At 44.5% G+C, this 24,946-nt stretch overlaps 1 protein-coding gene across 2 annotated transcripts in view; it reads left to right on the top strand.

Annotated features, from left to right (window-relative positions):
- Positions 1 to 24,946, top strand: part of MBOAT7 (membrane bound O-acyltransferase domain containing 7) — a 148,123-nt gene that overhangs the window by 108,889 nt on the left and 14,288 nt on the right. The window contains exons 1-4 of one of the 2 annotated variants that reach the window (XM_063435954.1): positions 13,864 to 13,987; positions 17,693 to 17,775; positions 18,879 to 19,008; positions 21,720 to 21,846. In XM_063435954.1, the coding sequence (XP_063292024.1) occupies positions 17,700 to 17,775; positions 18,879 to 19,008; positions 21,720 to 21,846 (333 nt within the window). In that variant the 5' untranslated portion in view covers positions 13,864 to 13,987; positions 17,693 to 17,699. Of the gene's footprint in view, positions 1 to 13,863; positions 13,988 to 17,692; positions 17,776 to 18,878; positions 19,009 to 21,719; positions 21,847 to 24,946 lie in introns of those variants that run through there. The other variant, XM_063435955.1, reaches the window with a different exon arrangement.

Genomic DNA, 24,946 nt, shown 5'->3' with positions numbered 1-24,946 from the left:
ACAAAGGATCCAAGATGGCCGTCCGCCGCGTGGTCGGTAGCCGAACGACGGCCACCCTGAATCCTCTTAATTACCCGATTGCAACAATGTTGCAATCGTTAACGAGAGCCACACGACCTCCTGAGGGTGGTCTCCATTCGTCAGTTTGTTCGTTTCACGAACAGAGATGGAAATCACTGTTCGTGGAACGATTACCTGAATGCCGACGGGTTTTTATGCCGCCAGCATACGAATGCCATAGACTTGCAATACATTACACACGCATACCCTTGGTTCTTAAAGTGGTACATACATATTAAAGAAAATACAGTTTTAAAGATGGCTGCTGCTGCCACACAGACTGCAAACCAAGAGCATCTAGAATCCTGCTAATAATAAGGTAAAGAGAGGAGTAGACAAGTGAGTGCTAGGGATCAGTTCCCAGAAAACGCAGAGCGAGTGCACCAATAGATGTATTTGAGCCAAGCCCATGGAGCTGTCTGCAGTGGCATCTCTAGGATTCATTTTAAGGGGGGGCACAGGGTGGGCCAGGGACAAAAGTAGGGGGGCACATTTAACCCCGCCCTCGCCACAGTTTGACCCCGCCCCTGCTGCATGTTAAGCCCTGCCCCCGACAAAATGTTTTAGTTTTTTTTATAATCCCTGGTGAAGGATTCATTATTTCCTTTGATAAAGTACCATAGTTGCCAACATTTTAAAAAAATTTCCAAGGACATTTTGCAGCACAGCTATCAATTACTGTCTGTGTATAACATCCATGGACAGTCAGTGCTCTCTGTATAATACAGGGTTGTGTGTATAATAAATTGGGACAGTCAGTGCTCCCTGTATAGTGCTGCTCTCTGTATAATACAGGATTGTGTGTATAATAAATTGGGACAGTCAGTGCTCCCTGTATAGTGCTGCTCTCTGTATAATACATGGCTGTGTGTATAATATCCCAGGACAGTCAGTGCTCCCTGTATAGTGCGGCTCTCTGTATAATACAGGTCTGTTTGTGTATAATATCCCAAGACAGAGAGCAGCACTCACAGATGATTCAGCTGTAAAGCGCACTCGCTGGCAGAGCCAAACTGAGAATCCAAAGCAGCCCTGGAAAAAAATGTATGCCATTTCTACAAGTCAATATGTATATATTGTACAGTAAGCACACAAGCTCACTGACATGCGCAAATAGGCTTACTGACAGACAAAACTCTCTAACTCACACACAAGCTTACTACAGACAAACTCACTGACACACACATGCTTACTAAATAGAAGCTCACTGACACACACAAGCAGTACCATCTTAACAGCGTTAAGGGCCCCCGGGCAAAGCAGTGCACTGGGGCCTTTCCTACACAACAACTCACAGGAATAAAATTGTTAATTATTGATAGACTGCTGAGTACATACACACAGTACACTGAATACATACACACACACACGCACACACAGATTTCTGAATGCACACAGACTACTGAATGCACACAGTTGTTGCTGAATGCACACTGGCTGATTTATACACGTACACACAGACTGCTGAGTCCATACACACACACACACACACAGACATACAGACTGCTGAGTCCATACACACACACAGACACACACAGACTGCTGAGTCCATATACACACACACAGACACACACAGACTGCTGAGTCCATACACACACACACACACACACACACAGACTGCTGAGTCCATACACACACGCAGACTGCTGAATCCATATGCACACACACACACACACAGACATACAGACTGCTGAGTCCATACACACACACACACAGACCGCTGAGTCCATATACACACACAGACTGCTGAGTCCATACACAGACACAGGCTGCTGAGTCCATACACACACACAGACGGCTGAGTCCATACACACACACAGACTGCTGAATCCATACACACACGCAGACTGCTGAATCCATACACACACACACACACAGACTGCTGAGTCCATACACACACACAGACTGCTGAATCCATACACACACGCAGACTGCTGAATCCATACACACACGCAGACTGCTGAATCCATACACACACACACACACAGACATACAGACTGCTGAGTCCATACACACACACACACAGACCGCTGAGTCCATATACACACACAGACTGCTGAGTCCATACACAGACACAGGCTGCTGAGTCCATACACACACACAGACTGCTGAATCCATACACACACGCAGACTGCTGAATCCATACACACACACACACACACACAGACTGCTGAGTCCATACACACACACACACACATACTGCTGATTCCATACACACACAGACTGCTGAGTCCATACACACACATACACACTGCTGAGTCCATACACACACACACACACACACACAGAGACTGCTGAGTCCATACACACACACACAGACTGCTGAGTCCATACACCCACAGACTGCTGAGTCCATACACACGCACAGACTGCTGAGTCCATACACACACACAGACACACACACAAACTGCTGAGTCCTTACACACACACAGACTGCTGAGCAGGGCTGCCATCAGAAATTTTAGGGCCCCTGACACAGCTCAAGATCTGGGGCCCCGGGGCCAGCCCCGAGTCCGCCCACAAGGATGAAGTGTGTGTGTGTGTGTGTGTATAGTGGATGCGGTATGTGTGTCATTTATGCAGTGTGTATAGTGGATGTAGAATGTGTATAGTGGATGCGGTATGTGTGTCATGGATGCAGTGTGTATAGTGGATGCAGTATGTGTGTCATGGATGCAGTGTGTATAGTGGATGCAGATTGTACGTTTTGTGTAATGTATGTAATTAGATGCAGATTGTGTGTGTAGTAAATGTAGGTGTGTGTATAGTGAATGCAGAGTGTGTGTTTTTGTAGTGGATGTAGTGTGTATAGTGAATGTAGTGTGTTTGTAGTGAATGTAGTGTGTTTGTAGTGAGTGCAAAGTGTGTTTAGTGAATGTAGTGTGTGTGTGTGTGTAGTGCCGTGCGTGTTTAGTAAATGTAGTGTGTAGTGAGTGAAACGTGTGTATAGTGAATGTATTGTGTGTGTAGTGCAAAGTGTGTTTAGTGAATGTAGTGTGTGTGTAGTGCAAAGTGTGTTTAGGGAATGTAGTGTGTGTGTAGTGCAGAGTGTGTTTAGTGAATGTAGTGTTTGTAGTGAGTGCAGAGAGTATATAGTGAATGTAGTGTATGTGTAGTGCAGAGTGTGTTTAGTGAAAGTAGTGTGTGTAGTGCAATATGTGTATAGTTAATGTAGTGTGTGTGTGTGTGTGTGTGTGTGTAGAACAAAATGTGTATAGTGAATGTAGTGTGTGTGTGTAGAGCAAAGTGTGTTTAGTGAATGTAGTGTGTGTGTGTGTGTGTGGTGCAGAGTGTGTTTAGTAAATGTAGTGTTTGTAGTGAGTGCAGAGTGTGTTTAGTGTATGTGTAGTGCAGAGTGTGTTTAGTGAATGTAGTGCAGAGTGTGTTTAGTGAATGTAGTGTGTGTGTGTGTAGTGCAGAGTGTGTTTAGTGAATGTAGTGTGTGTGTAGTGCAGAGTGTGTTTAGTGAATGTAGTGTGTGTGTGTAGTGCAGAGTGTGCTTGTAAGGATTCAGTGTGTGTGTAAAATAGGGGGGAGGGGATTTTTTTTTTTTTGTATATGTGTATATTTCTATTTTATTCCCCCTCCCTGGTTCTTACCGTGCCAGGGAGGGGGGAGATCGCATTTCCTGTTGATCCAGTGGCATGGTGGAGGGAGACAGCCGTGGTACATTGAAGAGGGGGCCCAGCAGCATACATTGTCTTCCTTTCCAGCTCCTCTCTGACAAACTCTCACGAGACAGGCCTGCGTGCTGTGCGGAGCGTTGCCATAGTAACCGTGGCAACGCTCTGGCGGCCGCAGGGTGCAGGAAAGTTAGACAGAGAGCAGCTGGAAAGGAGGACAGAGTGTGCTGCTGGGCCCCCTCTTCATTGTACAGGTAGCAGGGGGCCCTCTGTGCACATATATAGCGGAAATCGCTATATATATATATGTGCACATAATGAATGTGGGGCTCGGGGCCTCCCAGGACCGCCGGGCCCATGACAACCGTTATGGTTGTCATGCCCTGATGGCGGCCCTGCTGCTGAGTCCATACACACACACACACATACAGACTGCTGAGTCCAGAAACACACATACACACACACACACACACACACAGACTGCTGAGTCCATACACACACACACACAGACTGCTGAGTCCATACACACACACACACAGACTGCTGAGTCCATACACACACACATACAGACTGCTAAGTCCAGACGTCCAGACACACACAGCTGAGTCCAGACACACACACACACACACAGACTGCTGAGTCCATACACACACACACACAGACTGCTGAGTCCATACACACACACACACAGACTGCTGAGTCCATACACACACACATACAGACTGTTGAGTCCAGACATCCAGACACACACAGCTGAATCCAGACACACACACACACACACAGACTGCTGAGTCCATACACACACACACGCACACAGACTGCTGAGTCCATACATACACACACACACATACACACAGACTGCTGAGTCCATACACACACACACACAGACTGCTGAGTCCATACACACACAGACTGCTGAGTCCATACATACATACATACATACACACACACACAGACTGCTGAGTCCATACACACACACACACACACAGACTGCTGAGTCCATACACACACACACACACACACACACAGACTGCTGAGTCCATACACACACAGACTGCTGAGTCCATACACACACAGACTGCTAAGTCCATACACACACACACACACACACAGACTGCTGAGTCCAGACACACACACACACACACACACAGACTGCTGAGTCCAGACACACACACACACACACGCACACAGACTGCTGAGTCCAGACACACACAGACTGCTGAGTCCAGACACACACACACACACACACATAGACTTCTGAGTCCATACACACACACACATACAGACTGCTGAGTCCAGACACACACACACACACAAACAGACTGCTGAGTCCATACACACACACACACACACATCAAGCCTACCTGTTGCTGGAGGTCAGCCATCTTCTGGCCTTTGCAGCAGCAGCGAGGGTTGCTGCTTAACGGCGTGGGCGGGGCTTATGTGCGGGAGGCGGGCTTCGTTTGGGGGCGGGGCCTGTGCCAGGGAGCCTGTCAGTGCTCTCTCCGGCCACAGACAGCCCCCAGCCTCCAGCTGAGCTGCTCTGCCCTGCATTCCCTTGGGCTGTCACAGACTGTTACAGCCCGAGGGAATATCATTTCGACACATGGCCAGCAGGTTGCTGGCATTTGGGGGGGGAAAGGGGAGGCACAGCATGATGTAGGGGGGGCCATGGCCCCCTCTGGCCCACCACTAGCGACGCCACTGGCTGTCTGCATAATAAGCCTTTAGTTGGCCAGTCTGCATGATTGGTGGGTAGCCTCAGGGCCGGCCTTAGGGGTGTGCGAGCTGTGCGGCCGCACAGGGCGCCATGGAGCATGGGGCGCCCTGCGGCCGCATAGCTCACACGGCAGGGGCGTATTAGCCGCGAGGCAAACAAGGCATTTGCCTTGGGCAGCATTTTCCACGGGGCGGCAAAAAAAGCCGCCCCCAAATGCCCAAGGCAAATGTCTTGTTAGCCTTGCGGCTAACAGACATGCTGGGCTGCTGGGCGGTCGGGCGGCGCTGGTGGGCGGCTGGCGAGGGAGCACTTCCTCTGACCTGTCTGCTCAGCTCCCTCACGTGCCGCAGATTGAGGCTGGGAGCCGGAATATGACGTCATATTCCGGCTCCCAGCCTCACTCTGAGGCGCGCGAGGGAGCTGAGCAGACAGCTCAGAGGAAGTGCTCCCTCGCCAGCCGCCCGCCCGCCAGCCAGTGCCGCTTGCCCAGCAGCAAGGGAGGAAGAGACAGCCCCCCCCAGCATTCCCAAAGGTAAGGAGGCTGGGGGATTGTTTAAATAATTTTTAAAAAATGTGTTAATATGGGTGAGTGTGTGTGTGTCTGTTAGTCTGTGTCTGTTAGTGTGTGTGTCTGTTAGTGTGTGTCTGTGTCTGTTAGTGTGTGTGTCTGTTAGTGTGTGTCTGTGTCTGTTAGTGTGTGTCTGTGTCTGTTAGTGTGTGTCTGTTAGTATGTGTCTGTTAGTGTGTTTCTGTTAGTGTGTTTCTTTTAGTGTGTTTGCCTGTGAGTGTGTGTGTCTGTTAGTGAGTGTGTGTGTGGCTGTCTGCCTGTGTGTGTGTGACTGTTTGCCTATGTGTGTGTGTGTGTGTGTGTGACTGTCTGCGTGTGTGTGTGTGACTGTCTGCCAGTGTGTGTGTGTGTGTGTGTGTGTGTGACTGTCTGCCAGTGTGTGTGTGTCTGTCTGTCTGTGGTTGTGTGGCTCTCTGCCTGTGTGTGTTTGGCTGTCTGCCAGTGTGTGTTTGACTGTTTGTCTGTGTGTGTGACTGTCTGTGTATGAGTGTGTGTGTGTGTGTATGTGTGTGTGTGACTGTGTGTGTGTGTGTGTGGCTGTTTGCCTCTGTGTGTTTGGCTGTCTGCCTGTGTGTGGCTGTCTGTGTGTGATTTCCAGCCTGTGTGTGTGGCTGTCTGCCTGTGTGTGTTTGTGTGTGTGTGTGTGGCTGTCTGCCTGTGTGTTTGTGTGTGTGACTGCCTATGTGTGACTGTCTGGGCAGACTAGATGGGCTGAATGGTTCTTTTCTGCCATCACATTCTATGTCTGTGTGTGTTTGTGTGTGGCTGTCTGTGTATGACTGCCTGAGTGTGTTTGTGTGTGTGTGTGTATGGCTGTCTGCCTGTGTGTGTGTGTGTGACAGGGTGTGTGGGAAGGAGTGGGGGAGGGGGGACGGGAAGGGGGGGCGCTGTGAAGATTTTTCTCACAGGGCGCCCACATGCCTAAGGCCGGCCCTGGGTAGCCTGACATGCAATCACACCAAGCTGACCTACCAATTCTTTGGGCAGACCCCCTCTCTTGGCATGTCTGCTGCTCTGGGTGGTGTCAGTTACCGAATTCATGTCAGTGGCACAACCTTTCACCCCACCCACCAACATACTTCTCCATTATCTGCTGTTAGGGGGTATGGATTCGCTTGAGAGATGAAAGCGAGAGATCATGGGTTTTCTTATAGCTGCATCCTGTGTGTTCCCCTCCAGCACCATCTCCACTGTTAGTATAACTGTTAGCCAAGAGCAGGGCCGGTGCAAGGATTTTTGCCGCCCTAGGCAAAAGTAAAGTTTGCCCCCCCCCCCATGACATCACAATGCCCACCCATATGACCTGCCATGTTAACTAACGCTAGTGCTGCAGTGCTGCCGTGTTTACATTAAAAGGCCTGCAGGGACAGGCTATAGACACCAGAACCACTACATTAAGCTGCAGTAGTTCTGGGGACTATAGTGTTTCTTTAATGTGAGGTAAATTAGAGATTAGTGCCACAAATAATATACTAGATTGCCTACTTACAACCAGATGAGGATGATGATGGGCTCTAGCTGCAGTCTGGCTCCACTGGTCTGGTGTAGAACAGGATCTATGGAGGCTGTTTGTAACTATGGTCACAAAAATCAATGTTCTGGGAGAACGGGAAGCAGCTCCATTTTTTGGAGGGCCCTTTACACAGCTCAAGGTCTGGGTCCCAGGGTCCACCAATGAGTTTGTTCACAGGGGGTGGAGTGTGTAGGGGATGTCCTGATTTGTATGTAAGGAATGCATTGTGTGAATTTGTGTTTGTATGTGTAAGGGCTGCAAGGTGTGTTTCTGTGTATGTAAGGGATGAAGTGTGTGAGTCTGTAAGGGGTGCTTTGAGTGTGTGTAAGGGGTGCATTGAGTGTGTGTAAGGAATGCATTGTGTGTTTCTGTGTGTGTAAGGGATGCATTGTGTGTAAGGGTTGCATTGTGTGTGTGTGTGTGTGTGTGTGTGTGTGTGTAATGCATTGTGTGTGTGATACATTGTGTGTTTTTCTGTGTGCAAGGGGTGCATTGTCTTTGTGTGTAAGGGGTGCATTGGTTGTGATTGTGTGTGTGTGTGTGTGTGTGATGAATGTCAATCTTTCCCCCCTCCCTTGTCACTCTCTTCTCCCCCCTCCCTTGTTACTCTCATTCCCCCTCCCTCCCCTGTCACTCCCCCCTCCCTCCCCTGTCACTCCCCCCTCCCTGTCAATTTCTCTCTCCCCGTCAATTCCCCTCCTGTCAATGTCTTCCCCCCTCCCTGTCAGTTTCTTTCTCCCCCCCTCCCTGTCAGTTCTTTCTCCCCCCCTCCCTGTCAGTTTCTTTCTACCCCCCTTGTCAGTTTCTTTCTTCCCCCCTCCCCCTGTCAGTTTATTTCTTCCCCCCTCCCTGTCAGTTTCTTTCTTTCCCCCTCCCTCCCTGTTTCTATCTCCCCCCTCCCTCCCTCTCTTTCTCCCCCCCTCCCTCCCTCTCTTTCTCCCCCCTCCCTCCCTCCCTGTTTCTTCCCCCCCTCCCTGTTTCTTTCTCCCCCCTCCCTGTTTTTTTCTCCCCCCCCTCCCTCCCTGTTTCTTTCTCCCCCCCGTTTCTTTCTCCCCCCCTCCCTCCCTGTTTCTTTCTTCCCCCCCCTCCCTCCCTGTTTCTTTCTTTCCCCCCCTCCCCTACCTATGATGTAGCGTGGCCGAGCGCTGTATGGTCCGCGGGTACAGGGAGCTTTTGTTTCCTGTACCCGGCCAGACTAAAAGGAAGTGAACACTCAGTGTTCACTTCCTGTTAGTCCGGCTGGGTACAGGAGACAGATGCTCCCTGTACCCGCGGACCATACAGCGCTCGGCCACGCTACAGTGAGGGAGTGACAGGAGGGAGCGCTGAGCGCTTCCCTCCTGTCAGCCCCTCTCCTCATGCTGCGCCCGGGCGGTGCGCCCTCATGGACGCACCAGCCCGGGCAAAGCTGCAGCCGCCTGAGGCTCTTTACAGAGCGCTCGGGCGGCTGCAGCATTAGGGGGGCCTGCGCTCCTGGCGGCGCCACTTCCCTGCCTAACAGGTAGCTCCGGCCCTGGCCAAGAGATAGCTCAGTGTGCTAATGCATCATCAGTAGAATCTTGGGTTGCAGGTTCAAATCCTGGCAGGGTTCACACAGCACTTAATCCTTCTGAGGTAGATAATAGATAATATGAGTACTGTTAGATTGGGTAATAGATGCTACCTTAACCCAACATCCAGAGTAATCTATAGATAATATGAGTACTGTTAGATTGGGTAATAGATGCTACCTTAACCCAACATCCAGAGTAATCTGAATGTGCCTTTTCTGGTTAAATACTTTGTTAATATTATTATTTGTGTGCTACTCTTCTCAAATGTATTTACTGAACACCACTGTTGATCATCAATCAGTGTGGTTTAATATAAGAACAGTGACTGAGTCACACCACACAAAAACAAAAGTTTTAGACTTTAGAAAAACAGACTTTTCTAAAATTAGAATATGTGTAAAGGAGTCATTATCAGACTGGAGCAATTTAAATGGCGTCCAAGAGAAATGGGATTATTTAAAAGTTGCACTACTGAAGGCAACAGAAAATTGCATTAGGCTTTTCAGTAAAAGCAAAAAATTCAAGAAACCACTGTGGTACTCCGCAGATGTGGCCAAAATAGTAAAAAACAAAAAGTTAGCATTTAGTAATTATAAAAAAAAACAGAGTGAGGAAGACATTCTGTCTTCCTCACTCTGTTTTTTTTATAATTACTAAATCTATAAGATTAGGCAGAAAGAGGCTAAGCAAGTTATAAGAGCTTCCAAATCACACACAGAAGAGAAAATAGCACAGTCAGTAAAAAAGGGGGACAAAACTTTTTTTAGATACATAAATGAGAAAAGAAAAGTAAAACAAGGATTAGTTAGATTAAAAACAAAAGAAGGAAGGTATGTAGGAGAGGATAAAGGTCTAGCTGACTGCCTCAATGAATATTTTTGTTCGGTATTTACAGATGAAAATGAAGGAGAGGGACCTCAGTTAAGAAAAAGGATAAATTAGTTATTTATTACACGTGAGTTTACAGAGGAAGAGGTTCTATTTCAACTGTCAAAAGTAAAGACAAATAAGTCAATGGGACCTGATGGAATACACCCAAAGCTATTAAAAGAGCTTAGTGGTGTACTAGCAAAACCATTAACAGATTTATTTAACCAATCATTGATAACAGGAGTAGTCAGGGCCGGACTGGGGATACAAAGCAGCCCTGGAAAAAAAAATCTATGCCAGCCCCATAAGTAATTGCGCCATATATTACCGTATGTATTATGTAAGGCAATGTTGAGTAATATATATATATATATATATATATATATATATATATATATATATATATATATTGCTTTTTCTAATATATAATATTGGTCCTTTTAATTATACATTAAGCTCTCACATGCAGTGTTTACATTGCTTCCTAGTGACACCTCTAGTGACAGTCACTCAGACAATCACTAGAGGTGCTTCCTGTGTCAGTGCTGCACATCGTGATTGCACAGTGTGCAGCACCTACTATCAGGGCCTTTGCAGCCAATCCTATGGCAGAGCATTGGATTGGCTCAGATCATCATGCTTGATTGGCTCACACACCATGACACAGACACACAATGACACAGACACACAATGACACAGACACACACACACAATGACACAGACACACACACCATGACACAGACACACACACACACCATGACACACACACACCATGACACAGACACACACCATGACACAGACACACACACACACATACACTTACACGGACACTGACAGAATTACACATTTTACCTGTGGGTGACCGGCTGGGTGGGCTAGTGGCCGCAGGGGGAGGTCTTCTGGCGGCCGCTGGCTGGGGGAGGTCTCCTGGCCGGCGGCCGCTGGCTGGGGGAGGTCTGCTGGCGGCTGGCTGGGGGAGGTCTGCTGGCCGCTGGCTGGGGAAGGGGAAGCAGGCTGTTCTGTCTCTGCTCCCCCGCCCTCGCGTATCCCGGTGGGCCAGTCCGGCCCTGGGAGTAGTCCCAGAAGATTGGAAGTTGGCGAATGTTGTGCCCATTCACAAGAAAGGTAATAGGGAGGAGTCGGGCTACTATAGGCCAGTAAGCCTTACTTCAGTAGTGGGGAAAATGATGGAAACCATGTTAAAGGATAGGATCGTTGAACATCTAAAAACACATGGATTTCAAGATCAGAGACAACATGGGTTTACTTCAGGGAGATCATGCCAAACTAATCTTATTGATTTTTTTGATTGGGTAACTAAAATTATAGATCAGGGTGGTGCAGTAGACATTGCTTACCTAGATTTCAGTAAGGCTTTTGACACTGTTGCACATAGAAGGCTTATCAATAAACTGCAATCTTTAAGTTTGGATTCCAATATTGTTGAATGGGTGAGGCAGTGGCTGAGTGACAGGCAACAGAGGGTTGTAGTCAATGGAGTATATTCGAAGCTTGGGCTTGTCACGAGTGGGGTACTTCAGGGATCTGTACTTGGACCCATTCTCTTTAATATTTTTATTAGTGATATTGCAGAAGGTCTTGATGGTAAGGTATGTCTTTTTGCTGATGATACTAAGATATGTAACAGGGTTGATGTTCCAGGAGGGATAAGCCAAATGGCTAATGATTTAGGTAAACTAGAAAAATGGTCAGAGTTGTGGCAACTGACATTTAATGTGGATAAGTGCATCTTGGACGTAAAAACCCAAGGGCAGAGTACAGAATATTCGATAGAGTCCTAACCTCAACATCTGAGGAAAGGGATTTAGGTAGGCAGACAATGTAATAGAGCAGCAGGAAATGCTAGCAGAATGCTTGGTTGTATAGGGAGAGGTATTAGCAGTAGAAAGAGGGAAGTGCTCATGCCATTGTACAGAACACTGGTGAGACCTCACTTGGAGTATTGTACGCAGTACTGGAGACCGTATCTTCAGAAGGATATTGATACCTTAGAGAGAGTTCAGAGAAGGGCTACTAAACTGGTTCATGGATTGCAGGATAAAACTTACCAGGAAAGGTTAAAGGATCTTAACATGGATAGCTTGGAGGAAAGACAAGACAGGGGGGATATGATAGAAACATTTAAATACATAAAGGGAATAAACACAGTAAAGGGGGAGACTATATTTAAAAGAAAAAAAACTACCACAACAAGAGGACATAGGCTTAAATTAGAGGGACAAAGGTTTAAAAATAATATCAAGAAGTATTACTTTACTGAGAGGGAATTGGATGCATGGAATAGCCTTCCAGCTGAAGTGGTAGTGATGTAGATTAATTTAGAAATAAACAAATATGTTTAAATGTCTATCTGTTCCTGTCCAAATCTGAGATGATTAAATTGCGTATACGCAGAAGTAAGTTCACACTGACACATGGAGTTCAGGTTAAAAGCACTTCAGAAAATTTAATGCCATCTGGTTGGAAAACAGTTATGCAGACCTTTTTAAAGGCAAAATGACATCATCATTGAATATCAGATAATAACAAATAAACATCATTAATTGGATTAAATGTTATGTGACTATATCAGTGTCCACCCATCAATATTATTAATTGGCTCAGGGGTTTGAGTGACTAGCTGGGTGTCCTCCCACCGGGAGGTGGTATTGTTCTGGACAAGGGTGTGGACAGAAGGCTCAGGCGCCATTTTTCCCAGCATGAGTTTTACTCGGTGGAAAGGGGGGCTTGAGCGTCATTTTACACAGTCAGTGATGTCAGGTCTTGTGGTCAGGTGCAAGGTTCTTTTATGAATAGAACATTTCATTAGTACAGTGTTCTCATGGCCTTGGCTCTGGCCTTGGTTATATTTTGTTGCATGTTACAGGAGATTCAATAATTCCGGAGTCAGCTATGTCTTTATAGAAAATACAGTCTCTGTTCATTGTATTAAATGTACTGGGAAATTCTGTCATGTAATGTAGTTTAAGATGGAGAATCTGTCAGGTAATGAGGACAAAATGGAGGGTTTGTCACAGTGTGAGGTTAAAATGGAGTTAGTACAATAATTCAGTACAAGTTCAATAAAGATTTTTAATAATTCTACATCAGTAGAGGTTAACACAGTAGGAGTTTAAGCATGCGTGGGATAGGCATAAGGCTATCCTAACTATAAGATAAGGCTAGGGACTAATGAAAGTATTTAGAAAATTGGGCAGACTAGATGGGACAGATGGTTCTTATCTGCTGTCACATTCTATGTTTCTATGTTAGTGTTTTCTCTAGAAAGCACTCTGTAATTTGGCTCATTGTAATTGTCAGCACCAGGCACAATGGGCTCTTAATCCGGCCATATCTATGCTACGTAAACAGCTTTCACATTCTTCATATAAAAAAGTATAAAACACTCACTCAAACTGCAAATTTACTTTTTTTATTCCCCTGCATATACCGGGTATATCACTTGTTTGTTTCGGTTCCTGAATTCAATCAATGGTAAATTCATAGGAAAAAAGGGCGGCAAAAATCCAAAAGAGGAGTAAAAAGTTGAGGAAAGATGGATTTTTCTGTGCAAAAAAATAAAATAAAATGGTGCATGCGCACAAATTTTAGCCATTACACATATTGATATATACTATGCATAAAAAAAATCAATGCAAACCAAATGAACTTTACTGTTTATTATTCAAGTTTTGAGGCACACCTTCCCAAAACTGCATTCCACACACACATGGTTTTAGGATTGATCTGATTGGATAAACAGAACGTGTTTAACATCCTGTCTCTGCAGTGGAAGAGTTAACAAGCATGCATTACGCAGAAATACTTTCCCCTGCCTCTAATATGAGTGACAGGCTCCCAGCCAATTGGGTATGAACGACTGGAATCTATCAGCCAATCAGCGCTTAGTATGTGGGGTTGGGCTGATGAGATCACTAGGATGCAATGGATCCCCTCCCAGCCACACTGAGGGGGCGGGTTCCATTTCTCATTTCCTTGTTACATTGTATCTCTAATGAATGATTCTCATTAAACAATCAGAGCCTGCAGCTGTTCTGTTCTCTAAGTAGCAGTCTAAAGGTAAGCAGCAGGGTGGGGAGCATTTATTCAGAGATGTAGCTGGCTCCCAGAGAGGTTGCATTTCACAGTTTCCCCCCCATTTATGTGAATCAGCAAATCATCAGTGATTTTTCTTGCAACCTATTAACCCTATGAGTGCCAGAAAGGGGTGATCCATGAGTACTCCTAGTAAACACAGGGTTAAAACGTGAACTCCACACCCTTATGGTTTCCACTAGGGGCCAAAAAGGTGTAAGATCCCCCATGCAGTTGTTGAACTACAGTGCTCATCATGCTTGCTAGCCTGGCAAAGCATCACGGGAGTTGTAGTTTCCCAAAAGCTGAGTTTATTAAGGGTATTGGCAAGAAGCAAACACTGCTAATGTGTCAATGCTGTATATATAGCAGTAGAAACTCCAGCTCAACAATCAGCAGTATTTACTAAAGAAATAGTAGTCACTGTCACTATTATGTTTACCTGCAGTGACTATTAACTATTTTGTATTTAATTATGGGGGAGGGAGGATGAGTTGATGGATATGTGTATTTTTATTTGTCCTTATAACATGCATATACTATAAGGTTCCCTAAACATAGAAGTACTGTATTGAGGCCAATTGTACGTTTGGATTCTCTACATTCTCATTTTCCGATCTGGTGATGAGTATCATTGGATCAAAGTGCTCCTCAGCTATAAAACTGACAATGATATGTGAATGTACTTGGGACTATGCCGATTACATTACCTGTCTGGTCATGCTGCTATTTAAAAAATGTGTACTTCATGTGTGTGTGGGTTAGAACAAAAGTAAGGAGAAAACGGTATTTCTAAAATTTACAAGAAACAAAATCTTGTTTCAACATTGTTGTCTTGTGTAACTTGGAATCTTTTGCAAACAGTAAATTCTTCTGCAGTCGGGTAGTAATGACAATCATTATCTACATTTCACCAATTAAACCAACAAAGCAGAGCCAGATTAAGATTTAGAGGGCCCTTGGCAGGATGCCATATTGGGGCCCCTTTCTAGAGCCATGGCTCTCTTCTGTGCCTGCGGACTCAGTACATGTGTGTGGGGGAGACTAAGTGCTTGTGTGAGTATGCATGTGTGTAGAGGAAGCGGACAGCTGTATGTGGTGGCTGAATTTTGTGCGTGGAGGAGCTTTGTGTGTGTAGTAGCTATCTTTGCGTACGTTTCTTACCTTTCCCTGATAGTCCAGTGGAGGGGAAAACTCAGGGCAGAATCCTTGGTGGTCCGGTGGGGGAGCAATTTTTTTTTCTGCACCAATATCAGGTGCAGACCACTTTTGAGAGCTCCCTCCCAGTATGGACACTCAGTTAATGACTTGGAGCACTGGCTACAGTGTTGTAAGTCATTAAGAAGCTTTGGGTAGACCATGAGGGAACTCTTATTATAATGGGTCAACATATTTTGCAGCGCTATACTTTTGGGGATAAACAGACAGTATATTATAAAAAAAACAACACAAAAGGTAAAGAGGACTCTGAAAGGAACACTATAGCGTCAGGAATATAAAAGTATACTCCTAATACTATAGTGTCCCTCAGCCAAAAGCCTTTTGTCCAGCCCACCTCTACTCCCAGTTGTGGAAAGGGTAAAAAACACTTTTACACTTACCTCTTTCCAGTGCTGAGGGACTCCTTTAATGCCAACAATGGGGGAGAAGCTAATGCGCATGCACGTGTATTAGGACTTATCATAGGAAAGCATTGAATCAGTGCTTTCCTATGGGTATTTTGAAGATACTGGACGTCTTCATGCAAAGCGTGAGGACCTCCAGCGTCTTTTCATGGAGTAAAACTCTGTGTAAATTCAGGAAGCACCTCTAGTGACTGTATGAGAGACAGCTACAAGACCTAATCTTAACCCTGCAATATAAACATTGCAATTTCACTTAAAATTAGATTAAATGATCTGAGTACCTATAGTATCCCTTTAACGTGATCTTTACCCAATAGAGTGGCAGACCACAACACTCCCTTGAGCAGGGGAAGGGGCAAAGTGCTTAGCAAGCAGGAAGATATTTTTGAAGTCCGTGCCGATTCAAGCAGGGTCCTCTCACAACAAGAGCTGGACTCCAGGCCCACACAGAGGCTACCTATTCCATTTTATGGGTAATCTGGCTCTGCAAGAAAGTATGCATTTTTTAGGAAAGCATCTCTGAAAGTATAGGTAACAGTCAAACCACAACACATGTGATCATATTCCCACTTTTTTTTTTTTTTTTTTTTTTTTTTTAAATGCATCATCAGTTTTTCCGATTGGGAATGCAATATAATTTAGAGTTCCCAGATTAAAATTTTAATGAAGGACACTTTAAAAAAAAAAAAAAAAACATTCTTTGCTATTTTAATTAATGCTGTTTTGAGGTATGAATTGTTTTCTGAGTGCCCCTCATTAAAATAATCATCAACTCTAATATCTCCAATTATACTATAGAAAATATTTTAATTGTGTTCTAAATGGATTTGGTCATTTAGAAGTTAGTGCATAGGTAGTTAACAGGTACTTTTCTGACTATACGGTACTGAGATATCCATTAAGAACTCAAACATCTAACTCACAACTTTAGATGTGTGTAATCCAGTACAGAGATATGGTAGGAATGCTGCGTTTTAAACCAGAGCATATATAGGTAAACATGTAGTGCAGACGTTTTCAGTAAGTAAACTGCACTGATACAGGAATGCTCAGTCTATGTTAGAGACGATTTGGAAAGGAATCAGAGAAGAGACCTCTATACAGATTTGCTGCCTCCCACTCAGTACAGGGAATGTACACAGCAGTTACTAGCAGTGACGTGAGAGATCTTACTGAGTTATTCTACCTCATTACTAATGGGTTCATTCAGTGAATGGACAAATCCCATTTAAAAAATCTAGGCCAAAATAGCCGATTTGTTAACAGCGGACTTGGAGAATTTTTGCGTTCAGCTATGTAGGCCTAAAATTTCCAATTCCTTTCTAAATTCCTAACAGTTAACAGTTAGTGAATTGCCCGAGGAGTCTTCCTTTCAGTGAACTTAACTTCTAGCGAAGTGTTCTATGAATTGGTTCTAATGAAGGCTGACATCACGGCATTAAGGACAATACTCTTGTCAGGTTGGCAGTGGCTGTTAACATGCGCTGGGAGTTAGCAAAATAAGGATTCTATTGCCCAACTATGTCAATGCCTATTTATCTTTAATCCTCATGTCTATTACCTGTTATTTGAAAGTCTGTACAGCCTTCACTAGTAGCCTAGACATGTTTGCTACACCCGTGTTTTACCTTCACACATTTACTTTCTTACAAAATTGTGCAGCTTACTATTGCCATTTGTACGTTTCCTCATGTTTGATATCACAATACTTGCTCTTCCTGTCGCGGCACTGCGGGCTTGTTTGTTATCTTGTGCACAACAAAAATAAAGAAAAAAGGAATGTGTATTTGTACATGTGTCTGTATGTGCCAGGGAGAGCGGATCTGTGTGTGTTTATGTCCAAGAATGTGTTTGTGTCTGAGAGCTTGTATCTGTGTGAACGTCTGGGAATGTGTACCAAAGTGTTTCACAAAATGGCTTTAACCCCTTAAGGACACATGACATGTGTAACATGTCATGATTCCCTTTTATTCCAGAAGTTTGGTCCTTAAGGGGTTAAGGGGCCTTGCGATATTTGATGGCTGCCCAAGTTCTACTACTGATACTGTTCTTTATTTATTTCTAGAGTGAGCATGTCCCCTGATGAGCTGACCTACCTCGGAATCTTGATTTTTTCCATACCTATTGGATTCCTTTTCAAGAATGCAAGTGAGTAAAGTCTTGCATGATGTTGGATGAAGCTCTAAAATGTTTCAGAAACCACTGTCCGAAACATATTAATTAGACTGCGTCTTTTAGCTCTCTAATTTAATAGCTAAATCTCAGCAACTTGGTGCTTAAAACGTAGTGATCAAGGAAGAATAACCTCTAGAGCGGTGGCAGGTAACCTTGGGAATTCCAGATGTTGTGGACTATATCTCCCACAATGCTTTGCCAGCATTAGGGCTGTAAGAGTTATGGGAGATGTAGTCCACAACATCTGGAGTCCTGAAGGTTGCCTTTCCTGCTGTAAAACATCGAGCAGCATGTAAAATCTAGTCTAAAACCGCTTAGTACCAAAGTCAGTCATTGCTGTTCTAGAAAGAGCATGATAAGCTCAAAATCTTATATTTTTCATTTTGTGTCAGCATGTAAAAAATAAATGTAATTTTTTTTCCATCAAGAACTTACACAAGTTGCGTGTAACTTCTTAAAGAGTCCGTTATTTCAAAAGATATGATTTAATGTAATAGATACACTTTGAAAATTAAACCTACAATGTCAAATATTTTCTAGGAACCCTCCCAGACTTCCAACTTCTAAAAAAAAAAAAACACCGACCTATGACCTTTCTTTGCTAAATCATCAAACTTCCTAGTTTGAGTCTTGTTCCCACCCCATTCTAGGATAACTAGGAAGAGATTCTAACTAAAAAAGGGGTGGTGGTTTATTTTGAAACGTCGGTGGGATTAAGAAGGCCATGAACAAAGTCTTGTAGAAAGGTCCCAACTTTCCTATTCTACGTTTACATGCTCTGATTGTCACCAGGCCCAAATCGGCTTCCTTGCCACCTCAACAGAAATTAGAGATGTGCAGGGAGACTGCACCAGCCAAAATGCTTTGTCCATTATCTATGCAAACTGTGCTGATACAGTACACATTCTTCAGCTAGAAATTCTGCAGTCCGGTAGAAAAATGTAAAAGGTCAGGTTGAGCTTTTTGTTTTAATCAAAGCATTCAGTCACTCTTATACAGGGTGAGCGACACAATGGTCTTTATTTGCGGAAAGCATAAATCTATATATGTTTTCTTTTTTTTTTTTTTTTTCTCAGGTCCACAAGCGAAGCAGTATGGGGGGACAGCAGTAGGGGTTCTGCTCACTCTGGCCACATGTCACATCCACATTATTCATTCTGTCATCACCATACTTGGAACATGGCTCATCTTGAAGGTTTCTCCCAGGTATAAAGGTTTTTCTTTCGTTCCCAATCAGTTTTATATTCCCTGCATTGTTTCTGTTAGAAGCTGTGCTGGAGAACTTAACTCCCAGAACTCTTTTCATTTCAATAGTCCATTGAATGAACCCAACCAATCAGGGAAATTTGCATATAAATGAATACGTTTTGGAAACTCGTGTAAACCGCTTAAAACTATAGCTTACTATAAAGTGACTTAACTACTAAATGTTAGAGAATTGAGCAGTGAGGCTGCAGAGGCATGATCTCTACACGAAAATGGCTTCATTAAGCTATAGTTTTTTTGGTGCTTATAGTGTCCAAAGCAAAATGTAGAATTTACGCTATATGTTTTTCCAGTGTAATTTAAGTCCCCCCCCCATACATATTATACATTTATTTTGAAAGGACAAAAAGGGATTTCTTTTAAAATCCTACATTTATACCTAGCACAACATTAACTGAGAAAAAGGGGGTGGGGAGTGGATGTCATGGACTAAGGGTTGCAGGGTAGGGGTTTCTCTTGCTTGGATGGGAATTTTACAAGGGGCCTTTGTCGTTAAAAAAATATATTATATTTTCATTTGATTTTCACATTTTCGCTTTTACTATTTTTTACACATTTAGTGCAATTTAAATAAAAAGAACTCAAAAAAAGACGCACATCTAAGACCTTGTTAAATGCCTAAAGCTCTGTATGGACAAAATAATTAAGGCACACCTCTTAATTATTGAATTCAGGTGTTTCAATCGGACCAATGCCACAAGTGTATAAAATCAAGCACCTAGCCATGCAGTCTGCATTTACAAACATTTGTGAACACATGGGTGGTTTTGAAGAGCTCAGTGAATTGAAGTGTGGTACTGTGATAGGATGCCACCTTTGCAATAAGTCATTTCATGAATTTTTATCCCTGCTAGTGCTATCATTGGAAAGTGGAAGTATTTAGCTTCATGGCTGAGTTTTTGCTTTTCTTAAAGACCGCATAAAGTTGCAGAGAGGGGTCACAGAGTACCGTACATGGTTTGAACACTCGCCAACGCTCTACTAATTCCATAGCTGAAGAGTTCCAAACTTCCACTGGCATTAATATGAGCACATGGGTTTCCATGAAGATCCCACTGCACAGTTTTTGTGCTCACGTTAATGTTTTTGCAGCTGCATGCAAACCTCTAACATCACCAAGTACAAAGCCAAGCATCGGATCGAGTGGTGTAAAGCACACTGCCATTGGACTCTGGGGTTATGTAAAGATGTCCTGTGACAGACCACGCTTCTCTGTTTGGCAGTCTGATGGGCAAGTATTTGTTTGGCAGATGCCAGGAGTATATTAGCTGCCTGACTGCATTATGCCAACGGTAAAATTTGATGGAGGAGGAAAGATGGTATGGGGCTGTTTATCAGGGGTTGGGCTAGGCCCCTTTGTTCCAGTGAAGGAAAATCTTAATGCTTCAGCATACCAAGACATACGCAGTGCACAAAGCAAGGTCCATAAAGACATGGTTGGATGAGTTTGGTGTGGAAGAACTTAACTGGCCTGCACAGAGCCCTGATCTCAATCCCATCGAACACTTTGAGATGAACTGGAACGGAGATTGCGAGCCAGGCCTTCTAGTCCGACATCAGTGCCTGACCTCACAAATGATATACTTGATGAATTGGTCAAATCTTGTGGAAAGCCTTCCCATAATAGTGGAAGCTGTTATAGCTTCAAATCGGGGACCAACCATATATTAATGTCTATGTATTTAGAATGCGATGTCATTCAATTCCATCAGGTGTCCCAATACTTTGGTCCATATAGTTCATGTCTAGGATATAAATACATTTTTGATGAACCTGTATGACCCCCAACACTACAGAATCAATACCTCTTACACTAACCCTAACCATATGCCTACCCTTACCCCAACCCTATTATCTGTAACACTAAAACAGCATCAAACTTTACCTAATATGGTTAATTAATGATAACATAGTCAACAGAACTAAAAGGGAAAACAAGTCTCTCTAGTAAAATAAGAGAAAAAGGGAGTTCGCTACTAAATACCGCTCTTAAATCACTGGCCTAAAAGAGTCACCATGAAACTAGCAATAACAAAGTAAAACTGGTATCTAGATTAGATAATGAATTAAAAAGGAATGAAAAATAAAATACAAAAAAGCTATAACAAGATAAAATAAATTTTAAAAAATGGAAATAAAATTCATGAAGTTAATCCGATAAACCATTAATAGGGGATATTGACCATATAAAATAATTTTTAAAAAAATAGTGAAAATAGAGCAGGTCACATATATCTGAACATTAAATTGCCAATATACTCATATAATTAATAAGAAGTTGATAGAAATACTGTTTCATGAAGCGTTGAATTGAATTTCCATAAACAAAGCGATTTAACTCCACAATGGCAGTTAGACTGCAGGGCCATGATCTATACACCAAAACTACTTAATTAAGCTAAAGTAGTAATGGAGTTTTCGATAAAGTCCCATGCAGTGAGATGACAGTCATGTGACCATGGTACGACTTTTTTTATTTGGTTTTGAAATAAAGGAAAGGAGATTTTATTACCATGTATTCTGATCCAGTTCATGGTTTATTTAGCAAGGCATCATTGTTTGTTTTTGCCATGAGGAATTTATTCCAAAGACATAGATTTATTCCGCCATATATTTTTCTCTCTCTCTATCTCTCTCTCCCCTCCACTCAGGTCCTGTCACTTTCTGGCGCTCGGATGGACATTCACATACCTGTTTTTCTTCCGGACAGTGACTTACTTTGAACTTCCTACACCAACTCCATTTACAAATGCTGTGCAATTACTTTTAACTTTGAAGGTGAGTCATTTGTTTGTTATTCACTTAGTGACTTAGGCATCGTTAGGGAGTGGCTGACCCAAACTGAAGTCCCAAAAGTGTTTCTGAAAGGTCCCAGGTGATTGCGTTATCAGCCCATGAGCTCCAGATCAGACTCTTAAGCAATCTGTGGATGTTACTCATTGGCTGAAAGCATCAGTTGACACTTCTCAGCCAATTAATTCTGTCCAGTGTTGGACACAATTGGTATTGCTAAAGCAAAAGGGGAACTTCCAAATATTTGTTGTCACGATTCGGGGAACCCAACACGCCAACACACACACAGACACACACACAGAAAGTGTGCCGTACCGGTCCTTAGAGTGGCCGGGCTAAGCACACACAGAATAGTCAGGAGACAAGCCAAGTAAGGGGAACCAGAAAACAGAATAACGAGAAACAAGTCGAGGTCAAAGGGTAGGAGAAAGTCACAAAGTCAGTATAACAAGCCAGAGAGTACGTAACCAGAAAGCACACGTTCAGTATCAATACTATAAAGCAAAGACCACAACAGGGCAGGGAGGAACAGGAAAGGTAAGTATATAAACCAGAAGGTTAATTCTGATTGGCTAATTTCCAATCAGAATTAACAATCACACGTGGGAGATATCTAAACCTCCCACTGTGATTGAGGCACTGTGCCTTTAACGCCGGGTCAGGTGACTGACCCCGGCGTGTAACAAATTGGCCGGTCTCCCAGCGTGCAGCGTCATGCATGCTGCCACTGGGGGACCCGGAAGAAGACGCGGGCGGCACCCGTGGCTGGGAGGATGCCGCCCGCCGAACACCTGGCAGGAAGGGGACCGTGGACGGCTGGAGGGTGAGTGCCGCGAGCGGATTGCAGCCTCCCCTCGCAGCCGCCCGCGGGATCCTGACATTACCCCCCCCTCGAAGACCGCCCGGAGGGCGGGAAGCAGAAGGCTTCAAAGGAAACCGGGCATGAAAGGAGCGGACCAGAGAGGGAGCGTGCAAATCAGAGCTCAAAACCCAAGACCGCTCCTCAGGGCCGTACCCCTTCCAATCCACCAGATACTGTAACCGACCCCTAGAAACACGAGAGTCGAGAAGGGCAGCCACCTCGTACACGCCACTGGAGACCGCGCGAGGGGAAACGGGCCGCCCGAGGGGACGAGAGAACCGGTTACACAGCAAGGGCTTCAAAAGCGAGACGTGAAACGTGTTCGGAATACGCATGGAAGGAGGCAGGTCAAGGGAGTAGGAAACGGGGTTAACCCTACGCAACACCTTGTAGGGACCCAGAAATCTGGGAGCAAATTTCATCGAGGGAACCTTGAGACGGAGGTTCCTGGAGGACAACCATACCCTATCACCCGGAATATAAGAAGGGGCCGCAACCCTACGGCGATCAGCAAACCTCTTCTGAGCAGCAGCTGAACGAGATAGCGCAACATGGACCTGATCCCACATCTTCCGCAAAGAGGCGAGGTGCTGGTCCAAGGCGGGCATTCCCTTGTCGGAGAACGCACCGGGAAGGACAGAAGGCCGAAACCCATAAGCAACCTCAAAAGGACTTAAGCCAGTAGACGAGTGAGACACCGTATTCCTGGCAAACTCAGCCCACGGAAGGAGGTGAGACCAGTCGTCCTGGTGCGCATTAGTGAAGCAGCGCAAATACAATTCCACAGACTGGTTAGCACGTTCGGCTGCACCATTAGATTGCGGGTGATAGGAGGAAGTGAACGACAAGGAGACCCCCATCTCAGCACAAAAGCCCCTCCAAAACCGAGAGACAAATTGAGGACCCCTGTCAGACACGATATCCTGAGGAACCCCATGCAAGCGGAACACTTCTTTGGCAAACACCTGAGCCAACTGACTAGCAGAAGGAAGCTTTTTAAGCGGAATGAAGTGCGCCATTTTAGAGAACCTATCCGTCACAGTCAAAATCACCGTCTGACCATCAGAAAGAGGAAGGTCTACAATGAAATCCATGGATAAGTGGGTCCATGGTTTCTTTGGTATAGACAGAGGCAAGAGTAGACCCTGGGGTCTCACATTAGGGGACTTACACTGAGTACAGACCCGACAAGCCTGTACAAAATCTACTACGTCCTGCTTAAGCGAAGGCCACCAGAACTGTTGAAGGAGGCCCTTATAGGTTTTGGTTACTCCCGGATGACCAGCAGTTTTGGCGGTGTGAAATAAAGTTAACAGCTTTTTTCTGTCCTTTGTTTTAACATATAGTTTACCAGCCGGCGTCTCAGGGGGTGCTTGGGTTTGGTATGTCTTAATACTATCAAGAAAAGGAGATGAAACAACCAAACGGGTAGCAGCTATTATCTGAGATGCAGGAACAATAGGTACAGGAGTCAGGTTAACAAATTCTAAAGGTTCATGCTGTCGGGAGATAGCGTCAGCTTTGGCATTACGGCAACCAGGTCTATAGGTAATAACGTATTGAAAACGTGAAAGAAATAGGGACCATCTAGCCTGCCGGGCAGATAACCTTCTAGCGTCAGCTATATAGGAGAGGTTTTTATGATCAGTAATAACCATGATTTTGTGTCTAGAACCCTCTAATAAGTACCTCCATTCCTTAAAAGCTAACACAATAGCTAATAGTTCCCTGTTCCCAACATCGTAATTCTTTTCTGAATCGGACAACCTTTTTGAAAAGAAACAACAGGGATGGAGGGGTTCGTCATGCGATAACCTCTGTGACAGTACTGCTCCCACACCTGACTCAGAAGCGTCTACTTCCATAACAAAGGGAAGAGAAGGATTAGGGTGGTGCAGTACTGGAGCAGAGGCAAATGCCTTCTTGAGAGTTTCGAAGGCCTTAAGGGCTTCGGGAGTCCAAACCCTAGGGTGTAGACCTTTTTTAGTCAGCTTCGTTATAGGAGAGATAAGGGGTGAAAAGTTATTTATAAATTTCCTATAATAGTTGGCAAATCCTATAAAACGCTGGATAGCCTTAAGTCCTTGGGGAAGTGGCCAGGACAGTATGGCTTCCAATTTAGCAGGGTCCATACTGAAACCCTGTTCAGTAATTATATAACCAAGGAATTGCACCGAGGTTTGATCGAACAAACATTTTTCTAACTTACAGTAGAGTCCGTTC

The sequence above is a fragment of the Pelobates fuscus genome, chromosome 11 (assembly GCF_036172605.1).
Source record: "Pelobates fuscus isolate aPelFus1 chromosome 11, aPelFus1.pri, whole genome shotgun sequence".
In the NCBI taxonomy this organism is placed as follows: domain Eukaryota; kingdom Metazoa; phylum Chordata; class Amphibia; order Anura; family Pelobatidae; genus Pelobates; species Pelobates fuscus.
Note: the sequence above shows the minus strand (reverse complement) of the source record. Positions and strands in the feature narration are given on the sequence as shown.